The 22,973-nt window shown below is 57.6% G+C and overlaps 1 protein-coding gene across 5 annotated transcripts; it reads left to right on the forward strand.

Annotated features, from left to right (window-relative positions):
* Nucleotides 1-81: 81 nt before the first annotated feature.
* TMCC2 (transmembrane and coiled-coil domain family 2) lies at nt 82-21,043 on the forward strand. 5 transcript variants are annotated; one of them, XM_046904229.1, is made up of 6 exons: nt 10,112-10,237; nt 11,309-11,427; nt 14,422-14,533; nt 17,910-18,844; nt 19,092-19,227; nt 19,743-21,043. In XM_046904229.1, the coding sequence occupies exons 3-6, from the start codon at nt 14,474-14,476 to the stop codon at nt 20,052-20,054; spliced, it is 1,443 nt and encodes a 480-aa protein (XP_046760185.1). In that variant the 5' UTR covers nt 10,112-10,237; nt 11,309-11,427; nt 14,422-14,473; the 3' UTR covers nt 20,055-21,043. The 5 variants fall into 5 exon arrangements, with proteins under 5 accessions (XP_417961.2, XP_046760185.1, XP_024999669.2 ...); XM_417961.7 differs by lacking the exons at nt 10,112-10,237; nt 11,309-11,427; nt 14,422-14,533 and adding exons at nt 82-349; nt 5,337-5,843; XM_025143901.3 differs by lacking the exon at nt 14,422-14,533 and having other exon boundaries at nt 11,305-11,427.
* The last annotated feature ends 1,930 nt before the right edge of the window (nt 21,044-22,973 follow it).

The following is a 22,973-nucleotide window of genomic DNA, read 5'->3' on the forward strand; positions in this document are numbered from 1 at the left end:
GCGGGTGCGGAGCCGCCGCGGCGCGGTGCCGCCGCCCGGCCCGGTCACGGCGGGGCAGGAGCGGGCGGGGCGGCGGCGCGCAGCCCGAGGGCTCCGCAGCGGCCGCCCGGGCGCCGCCCGCCGCCGCCGCCACCGCGGCCGTAGAAGCCCCCGCATCCCGGGGACGCGGAGCGGCGTTATGAAGCGGTGCCGCTCGGACGAGCTGCAGCAGCCCGAAGAGGAGCACGGGGCCGCGGGGGAGCAGCACGGGGCTGCAGCCATGGAAGCCAAGGCCGGGGAGGCGGCGGTGGTCCCGGAGGCGGGTGGTGGTGGTGGTCCCCCGCCGCGCTCCAAACCCCCCGACCTGAAGGTGAGCAACGGGAGGGAGACGGGGGCTGAGGGTCCCTTCTGGTTATTGCTGGGGGTGCCGGGAGGGTAACCGTGGGGTTATCGGAGCAGGCAGTGCCCTGTGAGCCCAGCATTGGGGTGTGGGGGTGATGGTGGGATGTGTGCCATGGTGGGTGCCAATGGCACCAGCACGTGGTCCCCGTGCTGCTACAGGTGTCACCTTGAAGGATGAGGGTTGGCCCTACGGTGAGGTTGGTCCCACGGTGGGGATGGATCCACAATAGGGTTGGTCCCATGACGGGGATGGATCCACAATAGGGATGGTCCCATGATGGGGATGGCCCAACAGTAGGGATGGCCACACGATGGGGTTGGTCCCATGATGGGGACAGTTCCACCATGGAGACCCCCCACGGTAGGGATGGCCACACAATGGGATTGGTCCCATGATGGGTTTGCTTTTGGGATGAAAATACTCTTGGGATGAGGATGCTCTTGGGGTGAAGGTGCTCTTGGGGTGACGGTGCTCCCACGGTTGGGGATGGTCCCACGATGGCAGTGCTCTCAGTTTGGGGATGCTCTTGGGATGGAGATGCCCCTGGGATGAGCACATCCCTGCAGTGGTGATGCTCCTGGGATGAAGTGGTCCCAACAGCTGCCAATGCTGCCCAAATGGCCCCAGGAATCCACCCACGTCCCTCAGATGCGCATCCAGTGCTGAGCTGGAGCTCAGCCCATCTTCAGCCACATCCAGCTCACGGCAGTGACCAGGCTGCCATTGATTTTATTGATGCAAGCACAGTGCCCAAATGCAGGTTTACCTCTTGATGTTCCCTGTAACGCATTTGTAGCCCAATAATTAATTGCCTGTGTGGAGTCAATCCTCAAATGTGCTTCGTGCAGGAAAAAATGCATCCTGGTGCTGCCCGCAGCTCCCGCAGGGAGCTCAGTGCTGGCCCTGCCACCAACACCACCAATTCCTACTGCTGCCATTAGTGGCATCTTTAGGAAGCAGAGTCGTCTGGAAGTTCTCCTGCCCTGGGGGCCTCTGGAGCTGCTCCAGGTTGGTGCCCACCCCCCAGACTCACAGCCCCACACTCAGCTCCCAGCGGGCAGTGAAGGAGCCTCAGGTGTCAACTTGTGTGTGCTGCAACAGTTCTGAGCTGGGAACGTGGAAACAAAGGGCTGCATTGTGTTGTGTCCATCCCCAAACATATCCCTAACAGCTTTCCTTTTCCCAGCCCCAGTTCCTGTGCTAAGACCAAAGGCTCCATTAGGGAAAAAGAGGGGAAAAAATAGTTCTGGCAAGGAGCAGAGCAGATGCATGACACGTAGTTTTGCTTAAAAACATGTTGGGTGGTGGAGATTTCTGCTCTGCAGCAGAGTGGCTGGAGCCATACAAACACTGCAGCAGGGAGCACCCAGGCCTCCTGGCTGCAGCTCTGGGCTCACCAGTCCCTGCACGGGGGCACTTACAGCTCAGCTCCCACTCCTGTGTCCCCAAGCATCTCAGATCTGGGTGTGTTTCTCTCTGTTTTCCCAAACGGTCCAATCTGTCAGCAGGCTGAAAGCTGAAGCCTGGCATCGTTTCCATCTCCAGTTTCACCACCTCGATCTGCGCTGCCCCAGCTTTTCCTTCCTCTGAACCCGAAAGCTGAGAGCAGTGGTGACCCCATAGCACTGTCCTCAGCCTTTCCCCTTTCTTTGGGCCTGACCCAACCCCATGTGATGGGGAGCAGCCATCTGGGGGCTCCTTGGAGCTGAGGAGATGAAGGATGGGGGGGGGAGGGGGGGCTGCCCTGAGCAGTGGGGTGGGATTGTGGTGGGCTGAGCTGTGAACCTGGCAGGCAGAGGACGCAGAGGACAACTCCTCTCCATAAAGGTCGCCAGCCCCTATTCTCAACCCGCAGGTACATTTCTATTTAATCCATGGCACGAACAATTTTCCAAGCATATTTTGGTCTTAAAAGGACACCGCCAAGGTGAGATGGATCCCCTGTGGCTGCCAGAGCAGAGCTGCTGTCAGGCAGCTCCAGCAGCAGCGTGGTCACTGGAGCAGCTCCATCCATCACCTCCCCAGGGCATCACTTACCCACAGCTCCCAGGGTGCTGGCAAGGACCCCAGAAGCTCCCCGTGCCCCATGGGGGCTGTGTGCTAAGCCCCTATCCCCCCCCCATAGGAGAGCATCTTCCCATGCAGGAGATGTTCAGATGCTGCAGCGAGGACCCCAGCATGCTTTCAGTGTCCCTGCAGTTGATAACAGCAATGCAGAGGTGACAGCCACAGGCTGACACTCTCCATGCTTTCGCCCAGTGACTCCCAGCTCCTCTCCACGCCCTATAGATGTGGGGTCCAGAACCCCCCAGCTGCAGCAGCACCTGGCAGCCACAGCCAACGGTGCAGATCTGCTTGCAGGCAGTGCTCAGTGAGCTGCATATCACTACAGCACTTTGGTAGTGCACGGAGCAACATGACTAACGCTTGTCACATGTTTGTTCTCTTCCTCCTAGAAGAAGCGTGGGGGGGGGGAGTGCTTTATTTTCCATTTTAGAATATCTATATGTTTGTGGCCGAGGGGTCCTGTCCTCCCCTGGTGCCCTGAGGTGCTGGGTGGGGTGGGGTGGGGTGGGATGGGATGGGATGGGATGTGGTGGGGTGGGATGAGATGCAGTGGGATGCAATGGGATGCAATGGGATGCAATGGGATGCAGGGGGGTAGTTTTCCACTCTCTCTCTGCAGTGCCTCCAGTGGGCTACAGAATATTGGCTGAAGCCTCAGGGCATGCATAATTAATAGTAATAATAATAATAATAATTGAACCTGGTGTGGTGGCTGTGCTATACGGTCGTGGTGATAAGAGCCCTGCCTTGTGCATCTGAAACCTGAGAAATGGGGTTTGGATGTCAGGGCTGGGCCCATCAAAGAGCTGGAAAACCTTTGGTGAGGCACCACGAGGTTCTTCTGTGCCAAACCAGTGATACCCCCGGTCTGATCCAATGGCACAGGGATGTGATCCAGGAGCTGCTCCTCTGCAGTCCATGGAAACCAGTTCCTGGCATCACTAGGAGCCCTTACCTGTGTTAATAAATACGTGCATATGTGTATTTGGGTAATAATCTTGGTGGTTTACAGCTGTCTGCACAGCGAGATTAACCTCCGTATCCATTGCATCAGTTATTAAGCAATGGCAGTTCCAAAATAGCCCATGTAGACAATCTGTTCCGAGCCACGAGCAGCTCTGTGCCAGAAAAATGCCTCTGCTGTAGAAGTGCAATCACATCCCGGAGCAACACAAGGAAAACAGAGATTTTACATCAGCAGTAACTATTGCAGAGCAGCAGCACATTCACAGGGACCACTCTTCCCTGCCAACAGGTCCATAGTTCAGCATGCCCTACATCCACAGCCCAGCAGTGCCAGGATTCTGCTCCCTCCTTTTGGCCTCTTTTCCCTTTTTTTTCACCCTTTTTTTGGGGGGCTTCCACCCAACGCGGCTGCTATAGAATGCCTTTCTTGCACCTTTCCCTTTGTTTTGTTTCTTTGACCCTCAAGGAAAGGCGTTGTTTGTTCCTTTCCACCTGGACCTCCTAAAGGGCAAACTGTGCATCTGAGGCTACGCCGTACCCTTGGTGACAGAAATCCGTGGCTTTATGGTTATTACCCACCTAATGCTGCCTCTGTTTCCATAGAGACACTATAAATAGAATAAGATTTAAATCACAATTTCCCCAAGTAGCAATCCAGCGTTGTGGATTCATTATAGACTTTTTGGGAAGGACCAGGAGGGCAGGCATTTTCATTACGAATGGATAACGGAAGGATTAAAGGTTGTCCCTGTAGTGCTGAGTGACATGGGATGTGCTTGTGTAACACCCCCATTTCAGGTTGGATGTTAGGAAATGAGAGTGGTCAGCATTGGCACGGGCTGCCCAGGGAGGTGGGGGGGGGTCTCTGTCCCTGGAGGTGCTCCGGTGCTGTGGTCAATGGGCACAGTGGGATGGGTTGGGGTTGGACTGGGTGACCCGACAGGTCTTTCCCAGCCTTAATGATCCTGTGGTTCTGTGATCCCCTGTGCATGCTGCAGGTGTGATGAGAATGAGTCCTTATGGACACTGGGCTTTCATGACTGTGGGTTTAGGAGATGGGGTCCCTCCTGCAGGGACGTGAAGCCCCATGGCTCCCGAAGGTCATATCTCAGAAACCAGTGCTTTTGCCAAGTGGCCGCTGGGGCTATAATAGCTCCCTGCACACTTGTTTTCAAGCATGAGTAAATGACAGTGCTCCAATTACGGGAACCAGAGTCCCTGGGGAGAAGTCTCTACTGCACTACATCAGCAGCAAAACGCCCCTGAACTGCCAGCATCACCGTCCTGACATCCACAGTGCCCATCTCCTGGGGATGCTGTCCGGGCACTGTGGTGACTGTGGGGAATTGCTCTGGAGTTACGTGGCCACAATCAGCAGTGGGTTTGTCCCAGCATCCAGATCACAGCCAGCCTGGGGGCGGCCATCCCCACTGAGTCCTGATGGCTGCACGGTGGGGCCGATGCTGTGGGGCTGGGAGGGACCGTGGGTTCTCTTACTAAAAACATGCTGCCCTTAGGGATGAGGTGCTTGGAGGCTCGTGTGGCTTTCTGCATGCTTTTGCTGCTCCATCAGAGACCTGTATTGGTGCTGCTCGAGCTGCAGCCCTAAGCCATCCCAGCCACACTGCGTGCCCCCAGCTCTGCATGCCATCGATGTTTAGCACTCACTCGGGGTGCCTGTGGCCATGCTGGCTCCCCCATGCAGGTCCCTTTGGACTGTGGGGGTCCCCCCCTAGAAGCTCTTAGCCCCTACACATCACATTTTGGTGCGGTGCTGGTGTGGGCGCTATTTGGGGACATCACCAAGGGACATTTGTCACTTGTCTGTGTAACCTCGAACTGCAGAAACACGGCCATGGGAGAGAGCTGATGCCATCCTTCCGGACAATAACAGGACGTTCTCTCCTCTCATTCCCTGCAGAAAATCCAGCAGCTGTCTGAGGGCTCCATGTTCGGCCACGGCTTGAAGCACCTATTCCACAGCCGCCGGCGGTCGAGGGAGCGCGAGCACCAGAACTCACAGGACTCACTGCCACCTCACTATGGGCTGTCTGACCACGAATCCCCCGACGAGAAGGAGCGCTCCCCGGAGATGCACCGCGTCTCCTACGCCGTCTCCCTGCACGACCTCCCAGCACGTCCCACCGCCTTCAACCGGGTGCTGCAGCAGATCCGCTCCCGTCCCTCCATCAAGAGAGGCACCAGCCTGCACAGCGGCAGCCGGAGGGCCAAGAGTGGCTCTCTGGACCCCCAGAAGGGCAGCCCACACCTCATCCGAAAAGCCCCCCAGGACAGCAGCCTCACCGCCATCCTGCATCAGCACCAGGGCCGGCCCAGGTCGTCCTCCACCACTGACACTGCCATCCTGCTGGCTGAGAGCGGGGCCGTCTATCTGCTCACTGAGGACAGTGAGAGCCTGGCTGATAAGGTAGGGATATTATGGGCTGGTGGGGGGCACAGAGCCATAGAGCTGAGGGTAGATCTGCCTTCAGTTGGTTGAGCAGAGCACAGATCCCTCCCTGCTGCTGCTGGGGTTTGTGCCCCTCGTGGGGATGGAGATGGCAGGGATGTGCTGAATCCCAAGCCTGGAGTTGAGTTGAGGAGCACAGAAGTGGACCCGGCACCAGTTCAGATCGCTTTGATGCCACCCAATGTCACCTGCACTACCTCTTCCCCTCCTGTGCTCAAGTTTTACCCTGGAAGAGCTGTGGCAGGAAGGATGTGGGGACCAGTGACACTGATTTTTCTCACTGTGTTGTAGACAAAAGCTTCCCATTTGAGCTGATCATCTGTTGCTCTAAGGGGCAAGTCAGGAGGTATTATTAACTGCTCATCAGATGCTGAACCTGCTGATAACCCAGAGAGGGGTGAGCATGGTGCACGCTGAGGTTGGATGAGGGATGCTGATGCTCAGCCACACATCCCAGCCCATGGATGCATTTAGAGAATGAGCTTCCAGAGCTGGGAAACAACCCCAGGTCCTCTGTTAACCATTCCAGCACGCTGCAGCACATCCAGCTCCTGGCCCCTTCCTTTAGCTAGCAGGTGCCACATCCCACCTGAGCCCCTTGCCTCCATGGGACACATCTCACCTGGGTTTGGGGGCAAAATCCCAATTCCTTCATGGGATCTTCACTCCCCTCCACCAGGTAGGGAAGCAAAGTGGTGTCTGCCAGCAGCAGGACACAGCCAAAATGAACCCAGCTTTGGAAAGACAGCAAGAACAGCATCTGGTGTGTTCCCAGTGAAAAGAAAGGTGCAGTGATGGATGCAGGAAGAAGCAACCTTGGTGCCCGTGGTTGGGGCACAGTGGGAAGGGAACAGCACAGCAAGGCTGCAGATCGCCCCCCCACCCCCTCCCCGATGTGATTTCTAAACCATTCTGTGCATAGCTAATAGGGAGGATGGTATTTCCATCCAGTGTTTAGTCCTGTTAATAATGAAAGAGCTGAGATTACCGTGGCAGCACGGCACACCGAGGTTGAGGTGAATGGCAGAGCTGTGCTGGGTGGGCTGTGGCCATAAAATAACGAGTGAAGGGCTCAGAAATAAAGGCAGTGGTATGCAGGGATACTTGGTTTGTAGAGGTCAGCAGTGTCAGCTCGCTGCAGCCCTGAGGGGTTGGAAATCACTGTATGTGGTCTCCCTGGAGGTACAGCAGTGCGTTAGCCAAGCTGTAGGGCTTGGGGACACAACCAGGTGGGCTCCGAGGTATTGAGGCTTTGATGCTCTAAAAGAGGGACAGGCAGTGGTGGCAGCTCTGGGAGGGAGGCAGCAGCACAGGGCTAAGGTGCTTGGCATGGCCAGGAATAGCTCTGTAATAGGATGGAGGTGGCTGGGCAGAGCCTGGGGGTGGGTGAGCGGAGGAGGACCCAGCAGGGGATGGGAGCAATGTGCCCCCCCAGCACTTGGCACCAAGCATCTGAGAGGGAAGTCTGACCTGCAGACTCGTGTTGCTCTGTGAGGTAATGGAAAGAGGATCACAGAGATACTTTTTCGTTTTGTTTTCACTCGGCTTTTTCTGCTCCATCTCCGTGAGCTGCAGCTGTGCCGGTGGCAGATCCAGCACTGCTCCCCTGTGACAGTGGCACAGAGATGGGGCACCTCTGGGATGTGGGTATCCGTCCCCAGAGCAGAACCACAGCGCTGTGCTGTGTGAGAATCAGCTGCAGGTCCTACCCCTCACTGCTGCGTGCACACTGGGAGCCACTGACCCCCCCAGCAGCATCCATACCCAGACCAGGAGCAGGGCCAGGAGCTGTGCAGGTCATTAATCTGAGCATCCACAGCCTAAATTTCTTGCTTTTGGCACACGGCTTGTGCTGTGCAAGGAGCTCATTCCTGCTGAGTCCTCTTTGGTTGCAGCCAAAGTTTGGAGCTGAAGCCATTTGCACCAGGAGGTGGGAGCAGAGCAGCACAAAGAGTGCAACGAGGGGATGAATAATTAACTGCATATGACACAAAGAGTAATAAGAAGAGAGGCAATACCAGGGCCATTGTGGGGCAATGGAAAAAATAAACTATTTAGAGAAACAAGAGCTACGTGATATTCTGATATCGTATTATTTTTCCATAGCCCAAAGGGAGCTGCCTGCCTGCAGACAGCTCATCTTGTGGGGCTGTGGCTGGGGAGATGTTCTGCAGGGTTAAAATAACTGCAGCTGTGCTGTGTGTGCCCATGCTCTGAGATTTAGGATGGGGTAGGGTAGGGTAGGGTAGGGTAGGGTAGGGTAGGGTAGGGTAGGGTAGGATAGGATAGGATAGGATAGGATAGGATAGGATAGGATAGGATAGGATAGGATAGGATAGGATAGGATAGGATAGGATAGGATAGGATAGGATAGGATAGGATAGGATAGGATAGGATAGGATAGGATAGGATAGGATGAAATTGAATGGAGTGGAATTTGGAATGGAAGGGAAGAGAAGGGAATGAGGAGAAGAAAAGAGGAACAGGAGAAGAGGAGAGGAGAGGAGAGGAGAGGAGAGGAGAGGAGAGGAGAGGAGAGGAGAGGAGAGGAGAGGAGAGGAGAGGAGAGGAGAGGAGAGGAGAGGAGAGGAGAGGAGAGGAGAGGAGAGGAGAGGAGAGGAGAGGAGAGGAGAGGAGAGGAGAGGAGAGGAGAGGAGAGGAGAGGAGAGGAGAGGAGAGGAGAGGAGAGGAGAGGAGAGGAGAGGAGAGGAGAGGAGAGGAGAGGAGAGGAGAGGAGGAAAATTCAGTTGGAAGGGACCATCAAAGATCATCTAGTCCAACTGTCTGACCTCTAGATTGTGCCCTAAAAGAGATCTTTACTCACCAAGGAGCCCTTGAGCTGCGGGAGCCCCTTCCTGGGGATGCAGGTGCAAATATCTGAGCGCACTGCTGGGTTTCCAGCTTGCTCACAGCTTGCTGCCATAGCCAAAGCGGGACAGCATGTCCTGGGTTGGGGTGCTGGATCTGCTGGGCAGTGTTTCATGTGAGGACGTGCCAGCTGTGGACACGGTGGCACACATGGGACAGTGGCAGGGGGACGGTTGGGGCACGGGCAGGCTGTAGCGTACGGCAATGGGAACGTGCTGCAGAGCTTTCCCCTTATCTCCCTAATCCCCTCCTGGTGACCCGCCAGCGCACGGGGAGAGGCAGACAGGAGGATTACGGCCGGGGCCAGCCACGGAGCCGGTGGGTGCAGGTCCCTGGGGCCGCGATCCCCCCCGGCAGTGGGGTCGGCCGAGAGCCAGCGCTGGCGGGGCAGAGCACCCCAGGGGGACCCTCGTCCCCGTCCCCCTCCCCATCCCCGCAGCGGCGGACGGAGTCGGGACGGGGCAGCCGCGGGACCCTTTGCATGGTGCTGCCGGGGAGCTGCGTGGAAGCGTGCGGGGCGTGCGGGATGGTGCACGTCCAGGTGAGCCCCCAAAAGCAAAGGGCGGTGGGGACCGGAGGGGACGTGGGGCGGAATGCGGCCGTTAGAGGGCAGCGTAACCGCAGCGTGATGCCGGGCGGTGCGTCCGCCTGGCTGCCTGTCCGTGCCAGCGCCGTGACGCACGGCGACACGAGTGGCAGCGCTCAGCCCCACTCGCCCCATTTCGGCTCACGTCGGACCCACACCGCACCCCACAGGCGGGCTCCGTGCCCGCTGCTCTCGCCTTCCCCCAGCAAGTGACAGCGCCAGCTGCCACCGCTGCCCGCCGCGGCCCCGGTCCGGATGCTTCTTCCATGAGACAGCAGCGGGACGGGGGCAGTTGGGGCTCGTACATCTCAGCCCTGGGATGGTTGCTGAAGGGAGACGAGCCTCGCTTATTTATAGGCTTCCAGCCCTGATGCCGCGCCCCCCGCTCCCCTCCTCACGTCCTGGCGGTGCTCCCCAACCTTGTGGGGGTGGTCAGTCGTTGGAGCCCAATCCCTGGTGTCCCCAAAGGCACCGAATGCAGAGCAGGGCTCATCTCGCTAAATACAGCTGCCGCAGCGGCTGTGTCGGGAGAGGCTGAGCGTGCACCCCACGGCCACCTCTGGGCTGGGGACACGGGGAGGTGTTGGGGGTCTCTGGGCAGCCCCAGCACAGCAGCAGGGACAGCTCAGCCTTCACCCCGTGGGGCACTCAGGCAAAGTTCAGCGCCCATTCCTGGCTGCCCCGGCACCGCTGGCATCCACCCGCATTGGGTTTCAGGGAGGGGAGGGGATGGGTTTTGCGCCTCTTACGGCTCTGGTTACCCAGAACTTGTGTCAGTCGACGACTGGGACGGACAGAGGGACACAGGGACAGCACAGCCCGAGCCCGGCTCCAGCAGGAGATGCCCTGGTGCCAGGAGCTTGCTGGTAGGAAGCTTTTGCTCCACAGTGCTGACTGAGTATCCTTCTTCCTGCTGCAGGAGGGGACGCGGTGGCATTGGGAGTCCCAGACAAAGGGGGGGCTGCTGAGGGTTTGGGATCCCAATCGGTGCTTTGAGGAGCAGTTTGGGAAGAGCAGCTCTGAAGGCACAGATACTCCGGATTGCTATTTAATGAATTCAGGAGAAGATGATCAGGCTCTCGTACTGATTCACCCCCTAGCAGAAAACATCGTGTTCCTCACTCAGCCTTCTCTGACATATGGCTGTTGTTTCCAGCCCACCCCCAGCTCCCTCTCGCTGACAAGCAGCAATGCTGAGCACATGCTGCGTGGGGTCCGGCTGTCACGGGGACCCCCCCTGGGGCAGCGGGGGGGTGGGTGAGGGTTGGGAGCAGAATGGGGGCTCCTGGGGGCTGAGTCAGGGTGAGCAAAGCAGGGTCCTGCCCTGGGACTCCTCACCCTGCTGCCTCCACCTCCCCCATCTGCCAGCAGCACCGAAACCCTGCAGTACAGGCAGCTTTAGCACTGCCTGACCCAGCAGGGGAAGTGGCAGCACCATTCCCAGAGCTCCTGGCATTCCTCCCTCCCATAAGCTAATTTTCCCCCTAAATTCTCCAAGCATAGCCATGGCTCTAAATAACTGTAGCCGTGGGGGTTGGTCACTGAATTGTCCTGGCAGCGTGTTCCTCACCTGTGATTGATGTCCGGGGACACTGTGACATGTGCCCAGGGACTGCAGGACCGCCCTATTGGGACCTACCGTGGTGGTACGGCGTGGGGAACACAGAGATGCTCAGAGCAGGGTGAGGACACATCCCCACGACCCCAAGGACCCATCTGTGCACAAGGCAGGAGCACATCCCCAGTGCCACCGCTGTGGGGTGGCAGCCCAGACTGGGGGTGTTTCCACGTGGCTCCTTTGCTGTTCCCTGCACCCCATTTCCAGGCTGTTGCCTCTCCCCCAGGCTCCCTCCCCTCTCACCAGCCTGTGCCGCCTGTTCTTGGCTGCTTCTCAGCCTCGCAGTGCCTCTGCTGCAAACCCACTGCGCCTTCCTCTGCCCATTGGACTCCTTAACTGCAGCCATGGCAGAGGGAGAGGATCCGACGCTTGGCAGGACCGAGCAGGGCATCCTCATGCAAGATCCACATCCTCCTGACTCCTGTCCTGGGAAGAGGATATTGCTCTTAAATTCTCTCCTGGGTGTCTTTGTAAGTACCCAAATCTGCTCCTCTAAGCAAGGACCTCGGGGTATGCAGGGCTGCAGGGTGGTACCCAGTGCAGGGTTGGGATGCCCATGGGGTTATCTGGCTCCTGAGGTTCAGGCTTCAGCTCTGGGCTCCAAACGCAATGGGGACAGCAAGGGTTAGGAACAGTGGAGTTTGCAAATCTCTCCTCCTGATAACGTGTTCGTGTCGCACTGCTAGCTGACCTGCCCCTTATTTTAGGTGCTCGGATGGGGACGTTGTGGGCAGTCAGGGTTGGATTCTGCACTGCTCAGCACTGCACGGAATGCGCTGTGATTTTGTGGTGATTCAGGACGGGAGCTGGGCTTTATTGATTCTTACAATTGCCTCTTGCAGGCAGGCCTGAAAAACGTAGCTCCCACTTTTTAAGCAGAGCTGGTGCTAAGGATGAAGGGGAGTCCACTGCCGGTGTCTCGGGTGATTTCCTTGCAAAACCCCTTTGCTTCTGGCATGGGGAGAGCTGAGCTGCTCTGGCTGTGTCTCTGGAGGGAGCACCACTGCTTTCTGCTCCTGGGGGGTTTAACTTATGGGGGAATTGGTGCTTTTCAGAGGGCTCTGTGCCCTTCTGTGTGAATTGGGTTGGAATCTGCTGCTGGTGTGCCGGGTGTGCGGGAAGGGGTTTGCTCATGCAAGCTCACAGCATGATGAGGGCAGGAGGGGTTTGAATCTGGAGAGGGCAGACCTGAGAAATGTGGGGTCCGTTGGTATAGGAAGCACCCATTGGGGTTTATGGCACGGAGTGGTCCCTGCAGTGTGGGGCTGTGTATCCTGGGGCTGTGCTGTGGGGACTGAGAGGTCCCCTCCAGCACTGCTCTCAGCCCCACAGCTGTTGGGATGAGTTCAGCCCATCTGCTCCCTGCCCTCCAGCACCATCTCATCCAACTACCTGCCAGCCTGGCTGGGGATGCCCTGGGCGTTGTGCCATGCACTGTGAGCAGCACCCTCATCCTGCTTATACCCTTGGTGTTTAATAAGAGGCGCTGAACTGTGCTTTGGCAGCTGCACATCACAGATCTGCTCGTGCCAGGCTGCTCCAGCTCCTGGTGCACTGTGATGTATGGCGCCGATGCAGGGGGATGCATTGGGTCCAGCAGCACTGGAAATGCATCCCTGTCTCAGAGCAGCTGCTGCCTCCACGTCCTGTCCCCCTGCTTGCTCCATCTGCAGCCACCCTTGTCACTGCCTCATCAGAGCCCATGTCTGCACCCAGAGCAGCTCTGAGCTGGTGGTGGTGTCCATGCATGGGCATGGACAGACGTGGGGACAGGGGACAGCCTGAGAGGTGACGGGAGGTGATGCCAAGCAGTGCTCAGGGCAGTCTGTGTGTCTCAGCTGTGGGAACAGCACGGCCCTCCCCATTAAGCATGTATCTAGGTCACGATCAGCTCATCGCTCCGGCCTGTACAATTAAATGTGTGGCAGAAGAGGCTTCCTAAGCCGTTGTCTTTATGCCTTTTCTGAAAAAGCAGCAAACCAGAGAGCTGCAGCCGAACCTCTGCCATTCAGCCCACCATCCGTGTTTATGCTCAGCCAGCACAGAGCAGAGCCCGGCACTGGGAGCAGCTTATCCAAGCTGCAGGTCAGGTTCCTCGCCCAGAACCTTGGCTTTAACTCCAGCAAAACGCAGGGACTGGTGGCTCCAGGCTGCCACCAGCTGCTGCAGTACCCGAGCCTGCTGCTGCTGCTGCTCCGCTCTCTTTGCAGCCGTGACATTTAATAGCTTTTTAATTGCACATGAGGGAATCACGGTTAAGAGACAAAGCGAGGTATCAAATACCTGTAGCTGGCACGTAGGCGGCTCGGCTGCTCCGTGCCATGGCAGCGGCTGCAGCGCTCAGTGCAAGTTCCCCATCACTCTCTATTGCACTGAATGGGGCTAGCACGGATGGCTGCTCCCCAGCTTTTGCACCGTGTCCTTTTTGGTGGTGGATTTTGGCACCTCTGGGGCCCGTGGCTGGCTCTCCGTGCAGCCCTCAGGTGTTGCACTGAGCTCTGTGGTTACACCACATCTCTGCACTGCAGCTGCTTCTTTGCATGACCCCAGCACAGGCGGTGACATTGCTTCCCCCCTGCCAAAACCTCAGCAATAGGTAATGAGCAGAGCTCCCCAGCATCAGTGTGACACCGGGGGCGTGAGGTCCCCCCCATGTGCTGCAAGCTTTCTTCCTGGCGTGCTAAAAGTACAGCTCTGAGGCTCACAAGCATATATTTATCCTGAAATGTGGTCGTTTAAGTCTGCTTTGAACCATTTGCCACTCTAAGGAGCGAGCTGCACTCCTGCATTGCCGTGCACAGCGAGCCCTGAGCACACTGTGTGAAGGCAGAGAAAGACCCCCAGCAGAGAGCAGTGGGAGCACAGAGCTGTGGGTGCTGAGCGTGCAGGTGGGAACACAGAGGTGTCATTACCACCATTCCCATGAGTAACACCCCCGCAGAGATGCTCACGGTGCAATGAGGATCAAAGCATCCCGGCCGTGAGCGGAGCTGCTGCCGGGCTGCCGAGCTCTCAATGGCTTTGGCTGGGATTTTCCCATGCATACTTTCCCACCCAGAGTTCCACTTTGTGCCTCCGCTCAGCTTTTCCCAGGCTCAGCATCCTGGTGTGTGACAGCGTGGGTGCTCAGTGCCCGTCACAACACCCCGCGGTGGGGCACAGGCAGCGTGCAGGGCTGGAGGCGGCGTGCGTATCCCGCTGGAGGGATGAGGGCTGTTTCTGCATTACAGCCCTGAAAGCTACAGTCGGAGAGAGCTGTAAACAGCTCGGGCGGATTTACTGAGTCGGCAATCCCGCAGCACACAGCTCAGCTCAGCCCCGATGCTGCGCTCGCTGCCCGAGCGCTTGGGAAGCTCACAGGGCTGCGGGGACAGCTCTGCTCCGAGGGCTGCAGCCCTGCACCCGGGCTGGGGGCTCTGCTGGGGGACGCGCTGCCCCTGAGCCCTCCCCCCGCTCCCCCTCAGGCAGCTCCTGAGCACCCCCTGGGCTGACCCCTGCCATGGCATCGCAGTGGGGATGCAGCCAGGCAGCCCACGCCGAGTAGCCGTGGGGGATCCGAATCTGCTGGCGATGGAGGTAGGTGCTGGGGTATGGGGTCTGGGGAGGGTGGGCAGAGAGATCTCATTTCTGGTGCTGGCGGTGGGATTCAGACATGCATACCCAGTGCGTGGAGCCCAAGGGGTGATCTGCGCCAGAGATGGGGTGGGAAGCTCCACTGGGAGCTGAAACCCTTAACGTGCTTCTGATCATCTGTAAGAAAAAATACTGTCAGGCTGGGGAATGAACAGAGGCAGCTGCTGCTGTCCCCTCTGTCTGTATGGGGCTGGTGGCAGCCAGCAGGCAGGGCACAGAGGGCATGGGGCAAAGCACAGAGGGCACGGGGCTCCTGCTCCGGTCCCTGCTGCAGGCTTGGGAGGAAAGTGGGAGGTGTGAGTCAGGGCTTCTGCTTCTATTTTCAACGCCTGGGGTGGGAATAGTGGCTCTGATCCGCACGGCACGGGGCTGGGAACCTACATGGGGATGGGAACTGCTGGGGACATCCCATGTAACGCCAGGCTGATGGCAGTGACCAGCTCAGAGGAGGGATCTGTGCTGAGTTCTGCTTTGCTCTGAGCCCCCCGGGGGAGAGGGGCCACGGGGACAGCTACACATCATTAATGACTGCCCAAAAATCGACCTCTCCACGGCCACGTGGCATTAACTCATCCCCCGCGCTTCCTAATAGGTTGCAGCGTATGGAAACCAAAATAGTTTGGAGCATGAGTAAGTGTCCCGAGAGCCATCTTCTGAACTTTGTGATCGTTGTGCAATCCCTTAAAATGGGTTTGAATCCCTCCCAGCCCCGGGGTGTGCTGGGTGACCCAAAGCCCTTTGCTGGGGACACAGCCGTGGCTCTGGGCTCCCTCACCTCCTACCTGGGCTTTCCTCCATCAAAGCAGCAGCAGCAAACAAACCAGCATTGCATAATTGTGCCCGGCCGTGGCCCTCCAAGCACTGTTTGCTCAGCTTATTAGCTTGAGCCTTTTGCATATCTCAGCTCTCCCGGGCTGAACTCTGTTGATAAGAATAATTTCCCTCCTCGCATCCTGCATTCCTCCCGCATCCCACATCAGCTCCCCCCTCCAGCCAGCCTCCCATCCATGGGAGATGGACGGTTTCATTTCAGCGTGCTTACCAGCAGCTTTTGCTGCATGTAGGGAAAGTGTGGCTGCTGCTAATCCCCCTGCTAAATCTGCTGCACAGTCATTTAGGCTGGCTGGGGTTTAGCAGGCACCGCCTGTTAATGCTGCAGAGATCTGTATTGTCTTTTTGTTGTTGTCGTTGCTTTCAGAGCAGTAACCTGATGTGGCTCTCACATGGGTCTGCCCCGTGTCTGAGGTAGGGCAGAGCTTTCCTGTGGGTCTGGGGAAGGGATTTCACCCCAACCACGGCAGCACAATGGGCAGCATCAGCGCAGCGCCGCCATCCCTGCGCTCCCAAAGAGGCTCCCCCCAATAAATCCCAGAGATGGGATTTGCAGGAGCTCAGCACTGCACGAGGTCAGACCCCACCAGGGCCGCTTTCAGGACTGGGATCAGCGATTCCCAAACCTTCCCCTGTTTCTCCAAAGCTCCTGGGCTGCAGCAGGGAATCCTCACCTCTCTCCACCCAACCCCTGCAATGATTCACAGGGGTACCTGCATGGAAACAACACTAATTCAGCCCCAGGAGAAAAGGGAACCGGAGGCTCTGCTGTGCTAACACTGCATTTCATAGAAGTTTGAGCCACTTCTCCCTTTCGTTGCCCTGTTTCACGTTTCCTGTTCCAGCTGCTCTGGGGCTGTTTTTCTTTTCCCCTGCTCTTTTTCTTCCTTGGCTGTCTATAAATGGTACATCTGGGGTAACAGCCTGCTTCCTGCTGCCTCCCATCTCTTCCTGCCCGTAAGAGCCAAAAGCAAAACCCTCCCCTGGGCTGAAGGGGAGCACAGAGCACAGAGCACTGCAGCTTGGGTGGGTGGGTTCTTCTTGGAAGATGCTGATCCAGAAGGATTGGAGCCACGTGCAGCTCTGCCCTGGAAGCAGGCAGGGGCTGCTTGTTTTTCCCTTTGCTTCCATCCTTGAGTACCTTTCCCCTGTAACAGAGAGATAAGAAAAGCCCAGCCTAGGGGCTGGGGGCTGCACAGAGCTTGAAGTTACCTGTGTTTTCCTCCCACGAGGCTGAAAGCACTGCAAGAAGACCCTTAAACTGAGCATGAGTGCCCCTGGGTGGTCTCCAGCAAGCACGAGCCATGCCATATATAAAGCCCTATAAATCCCATGCTGGGCACATGGCATAGCCCCTGGCTCTGTGTCCACAGCAAGGGAGGGACATGAAAACAAGGGGGGGGGGAAGCATTCCCCTGCTCCTCCAGCCCAGCTCAGCACTTGCCACAGCCAGGAACATCGATAAGCAGCATCTTGAGAACATTCCTCCCTCCTGCACAAGGCATTTCCCAGTGATAAAACACTCTTAAGTAATGATCTCGCGGCGTTATCCCTATTAAAGGGTCACTCGGGGAAAATGTGATGGAAATGAGAAATTATTCAGGTCTGCCAACAGTATTTAACTTTCAAGCAGCCCTTAATTAGAAGCCAGGAGCCATTTATACAACCGTTGAGATTTGCATAGGAATCTGCACATAGAAGCTGGGAAGAATGATGATTTTTGAGTGGTGAAGCAGCATATTGGGGGGTTGGGGGGGGGGGATGCTGGCCTGGGGTCCAGGCTCTGTGGGTATTTGAAGCCTGGCCTCAGGAAGGTGGTTCTTTCTCCCAACACTTCAATTTTCCATCTTTAAATGGAGATCACTGCATGCCTGCAGTTCCCAGCAGGCAACCACTGGGTTGCACAGTCCCTGCTCTGATGGGAGGTCAGATGAGGGGTTTCCATTTCAGCTCCTCGCTGCTTTCCCCCAGCACAGATCTGGTTCCCAGCACTGTGTGTTCTTTGCTAAGAGCCCAAACCAACCCTGAAGCACAACCAGTTACGCCTGTGCCCTCTGACTGGGATTCCACCATTACCCAACCAGCTGGGTTGATGGCTAGACTTGATGACCTTAGTGGTCTTCTCATAGCTATTTTCCTGTTCTTTCCTATTCTGGTTAGCTATTCTACTCTTCCCTCCCTGCCCATCACCCCATGGCACTGAGGCTCCCCCCACCCAGGGCTTCACCCCGCTGAGCTCTGCCCTCACGTCTCATAGAAGCATTGAGGTCGGAGAGACCTCAAAGATCCCCAAGTCCAACCCCAACCCCTCCCCACCACACCACTGAACCACATCACTCAACGCGACATCCACCCTTCTCTTGAGCACCTCAAGGGATGGTGACTCCTTCACCTCCCCGGGCAGCCGATGCCAATGCATCACCTCTCTTTCTGAGAAGAGATGTTCCCTGATACCCAACCTGCCTTTCCTAACATCCTCTGCCCACAGCTGGATAAGGGGGACGTGGCCACGCTCGGGCTGCCCTCCACCACCAGCCACGGTGACACCGACGGCCCCATCTGCCTGGACGTCCCCGATGGCACCCCGGACCCCCACAGGACCAAGGCAGCCATTGAGCACCTGCACCAAAAGATCCTCAAGATCACCGAGCAGATCAAAATCGAGCAGGAAGCTCGCGACGACAACGTGGCCGAGTACCTGAAGCTGGCCAACAACGCGGACAAGCAGCAGGCTTCGCGCATCAAGCAGGTCTTCGAGAAGAAGAACCAGAAATCAGCACAGACCATCGCACAGCTGCACAAGAAGCTCGAGCACTACCATAAGAAGCTGAAGGAGATCGAGCAGAACGGCCCGTCCCGACAGCCCAAAGATGTCTTCCGGGACATGCACCAAGGTCTCAAGGATGTCGGGGCCAACGTCCGTTCCAGCATCAGTGGATTTGGTGGCGGCGTGGTGGAGGGTGTCAAAGGAGGGCTCTCGGGGCTGTCCCAAGCCACCCACACCGCCGTGGTGTCCAAGCCTCGGGAATTTGCCAGCTTGATCCGGAATAAATTCGGCAGCGCAGACAACATCGCCCACCTGAAGGACACGTTGGATGATGGGCACCCCGAGGAGGCCTCGCGGGCGCTCAGCGGTAGCGCCACGTTGGTTTCCAGCCCCAAGTATGGCAGTGATGATGAGTGCTCCAGTGCCACCTCGGGCTCAGCCGGCGGCAGCAACTCTGGGGCCGGCCCCGGTGGGTTGGGGAGCCCCAAATCCAACACGCTGGAGGGCCATCACAGCAACTTTGACACCATCCTGGAGGAGCTGCGGGAGATCAAGGACAGCCAGTCGCACCTGGAGGACTCCATGGAGGACCTCAAGGCACAGCTGCAGCGGGATTACACCTACATGACGCAGTGTTTGCAAGAGGAACGCTACAGGTATAGGGCTGAGAGTGGGGGCTGGCAGTGTGTGTCACCCAGGGTGGCTCTGGGGGGACCATGAGGGAACCTTCCTGGGCTTGTGGCCGAGCCCTGCACACTGGGGATGGTGGGAGCTGCACCACAGAGGATCAAGAGGTACGTTATCATCATCACCCCCAGGGAGGAGGGAGGTGGATCCAAGGGTTGTGGTTCTGGGGGGTGGGGGGTCCCTCCAATGCCAGTGCCCCTCTGCCCCCACACACAGGTATGAGCGCCTGGAGGAGCAGCTGAATGACCTCACCGAGCTGCACCAGAATGAAATGACCAACCTGAAGCAGGAGCTGGCGAGCATGGAGGAGAAGGTGGCCTACCAGTCCTATGAGAGGGCACGGGACATCCAGGTAGGGGAGCACCGGGGCTCAGCCTCACATTGCACCCTTTACCAATGGGGCCAGAGAGGAACCCTGGGGACAACAGAGGGAGGGACAAGGGGAGCCCTTTTTCCAGCTATCAGCACTATCCAGATTGGATCCTTGCTGTGATATTGTCTCATCCGTTCCCAGACCGTTCCCAAAATGCTGTCTGTGCCCCAGGAAGCCCCTGCTGTCCTAAAATCCCCAGCTGCTCATAGCCATGCAAGGCTCAGAGTGGGACAGTCTACACACAGGCTAACATAGATCACCCGTGCTATCCCAGTTTGGGATAGCAGTCCCCTGTTCAGTACGTACCCACAGCACAGAGGCCATCCCCAGCACAGACAGGGCACGGATCCATAGAGATAAACCCATTCTACCACCCATCACCATCACGGTGGGATTGTGCACATAGCAGAGCTACACCAGCAACACCTCGCCCAGAGCAAATCCCCAAAGCCCTCATTGCCACCCAGTGGCCGTAACACAGCTGCACCCTGCAGGAAGCAGTGGAGTCCTGCCTGACGCGGGTGACCAAGCTGGAGCTTCAGCAGCAGCAGCAGCAAGTGGTGCAGCTGGAAGGAGTGGAGAACGCCAACGCAAGGGCACTGCTGGGCAAATTCATCAACGTCATCCTGGCCCTGATGGCCGTGCTGCTCGTCTTCGTCTCCACCATTGCCAACTTCATCACGCCGCTTATGAAGACCCGCATGCGCATCCTCAGCACAGCCCTGCTCGTCCTCTTCCTCTTCTTCCTCTGGAAACACTGGGACTCCATCACCTACTTTCTGGAGCACGTCCTGCTCCCCAGCTGATCCGCAGCACCGGGGTTTTCCATTTCCTATGGAGGAGAGGGTGGGAGGGGGACGGCGCTCCGGAGCCTTTGGTCATTTCTTTGCACACTCTTTGGTTGCTTTCCTGGCCCTCAGTCAGCTGCGGTCGCTCAGAGCACGGTGAAGTCGGTCCTCTGGGATGCTCAGGGTGGGGGGGGGAGAGGGGGGAAGGGATGGGGGAGTTTGGGATGAAGTTGGTGATGTAAGTGTGGTGGTGGGTTTTTTCTAGCAGGGGGGGTTGGCTGTTTGTTTTTATAACGTTGCTCTGTTCTGAAAGTCAGTGGGAAGGTCTTCTGCAGAGCCCACCTCGGGGCTGTCGGTAGAGAGGATGGAGTTGGAGCAAACCCAGCCCTGGGACAACTTTCTGTACAGAGAGAAGAGGAGTTACCGGGGCTGGTTTGCCCCCTTTCAACCTGAAAGATGGCAAAAAGAAAGATGGAGCTGAAGCAAAACACGTGCAAAGGAGGAAGCGGGTCTGAGGCAAACATCCCTGCTCCCAGCAGGACGCACATCTCACCAGCTTCTCCAACCCCAACACCAGGACAGAGTGGGGCCATAGTGCCATCCCCACACACACCCCGGGGACCCAATGCCAGAGACAGCGAGCGAGACCCCCTCTACTGCTTCCCCCTCATTTATTTATTTCCCTTTCCTTTTGGCTTCAGTTGATCTGATCTCTTCAGGGACACCCAGACTTTCCAGCATCACGCCACTGAGTTTTCCAGCCTCTGCAATGTGTTGTGTGCGTGCGTGTGGTTTTTAAGTTAATTCAAGACTCTGTTTCCATTTGTGAATCAAAGCTGGTGGCGCCGGGGGAGGTGGGCAGCTGCCTCCCCAGCCCTACACAAGAGCACAGCATGCAGTCTTGGATGTTTCTTAAATTATTTCATACCTATATATTTATGTAATATATCTACAGACACACACACACACACACGCATACATATATATATAAATATATATAAGATCTATCCACGGTCAGATCCTCTTCTGGTGCAAATGGGTGCAACTCCAGAGACTTCGGAGGCGCTGGACCAGTTTGCCTCAGCTGAGAATTTGGCCTTTAGCAGCTGTCCTGCTCTGCAGCCCCGTGGGCAGGGCTGGTGTGGGGCATGGGGTCCCAGGGATGGGGGCATCACTTCTGACCTGGGCACAGCTGGGAGTATTTTGGCCACCGGGTGGGTACCGGTCTGAATGCATCTGGGTGAAGTGGAGGAGAGGACAGCTGGATGAGGGGGGGCACAGCAGCAGGTTGGGTTTCAGCTGCTTGCGTTGACCTGGAAAGGCAATGGATTGATCGGAGCTGGCAGCTGAGCCAACACAGAGGGGGGAGGCAGGCAGTGGGGCCGCGGGGGGGCCCTGGCAGCACCAAGGGCTGGGTGCATGGATGGACCCCACTCCTACACATCCTCTGAGACTACTGGGGGTTATTTTCCTCCAGGCAAGGACACTGCCTTCAGGCTCAGTCACCATTTACCCCCTCTTCGTGCCTCCCATATACCCTAGCAGCCCCCCAGACCTTTCCCCCCACGTTCCACACCCCACACCGGGGGTCTCTCCTGCCTCACACTCTTTCCTTGCATCTTCCTGGCTGCTGCCCTATCACCACACTCCCAGACACAGCCATCGATACCCCTGCTTGCCCAGCACCGCTGCCCGCCTACATCCACCCATTCATTACCTGCTAACTGTTCTCCCTGCCCAGGGAAGCAGAAGCCCCATAGAGAGAGCCGAAGAGACCCGGTACCCCATCCGAGCCCCACACCGGGGATGGCTGCGGCCACTGGAGGGCCCCCGGCAGCCACGGAGAGAGCGGAGGCGGAGAGAAGATGGGGAGGGGATGTGAAGTACCCTCGCCCAAAGAGCGCTGGGGCCGGGCGGGGTCCCTCACCCTAATTAGCGCCTTAACCCCTTCCTGCCCGCTGCAGGGCCAGGAGCTCCATAAGCTCTGCAGCTAGTAGCCGAGGGGAAAGGAGCAGCTGCGGTGCATACAGTGCTCAGTGGGGTCCAAGAGGGGTGTGCAGGGATGGGCACAGCTCTGAGGGCTGCAGAAAAGCCCCCCAAAAGCTGTTCTGCTGTTTAGGGCACGCTGCAGGTGCAGAGCCGCTAGGAACCATCTTTAGATGTTTGCTGGGGGCAGCCGGGAGCCCTGGAAAGAGCCAGCACCATCCTTCCCACCTCTCACAGCCAGGGACCACCACGTGTCCTGCCAATATCCCACATAACAAAGCCGTGAGCCCTCCTGGGCCTCCCTATCCCCATCCCCAACCTGGGGACAGCAGGAGCAGACAGCAGTGGGACCCCTGGGCTGAGAGCCCCACTGCCCCTCCAGTATCCTCCTGCCCCCAGGGCTGGGCTCCCACCACCATTCCCAGTGAGGGGGGAGGCAGAAATCCCAGCTCATGGAGCTGGGCACCGTGGTGACAATGGCTATGGGGACAACTTCCATGCATAGCTCGGGGCTCTCTGAGGACTCACATTCCCTAAGCGGGGTTGGAGAGGCTCATAAGAGCCCCCTTTGTGCCAGAGGGAGGAGAGGTGAAGCTTTGACGTCAGCTGGGGAGGAATTCCTTAATGCCGTTCAGGCCTCCCTGGGCCGCCTTGCTAATTGCATTTTATGTAATTGCAGCAGCTGGGCTGCCAGTCTGCTACTGGGAGCGGGAGAAGGCAGTGGGTGTGAGGAGCTGGGGGCACTGGGAGCAGCTCTTCCTTTGGGTATAGCATTGCAGCCACGCTGCTGTCCTGCAGTATGGGGTGCCCATGCCTTGCTGCCCCCCCCACACCTCGTGTGGGATTGCCTATCAGCAGGGGGAGAAGTAATCGTCGTACATTCATACATTGGTTTGGTATCGAAGGGGGTAATTGCACTCAATGGAGATGGATGATGGTGATTTATCTCAC

The sequence above is a fragment of the Gallus gallus genome, chromosome 26 (assembly GCF_016699485.2).
Source record: "Gallus gallus isolate bGalGal1 chromosome 26, bGalGal1.mat.broiler.GRCg7b, whole genome shotgun sequence".
Taxonomy (NCBI): domain Eukaryota; kingdom Metazoa; phylum Chordata; class Aves; order Galliformes; family Phasianidae; genus Gallus; species Gallus gallus.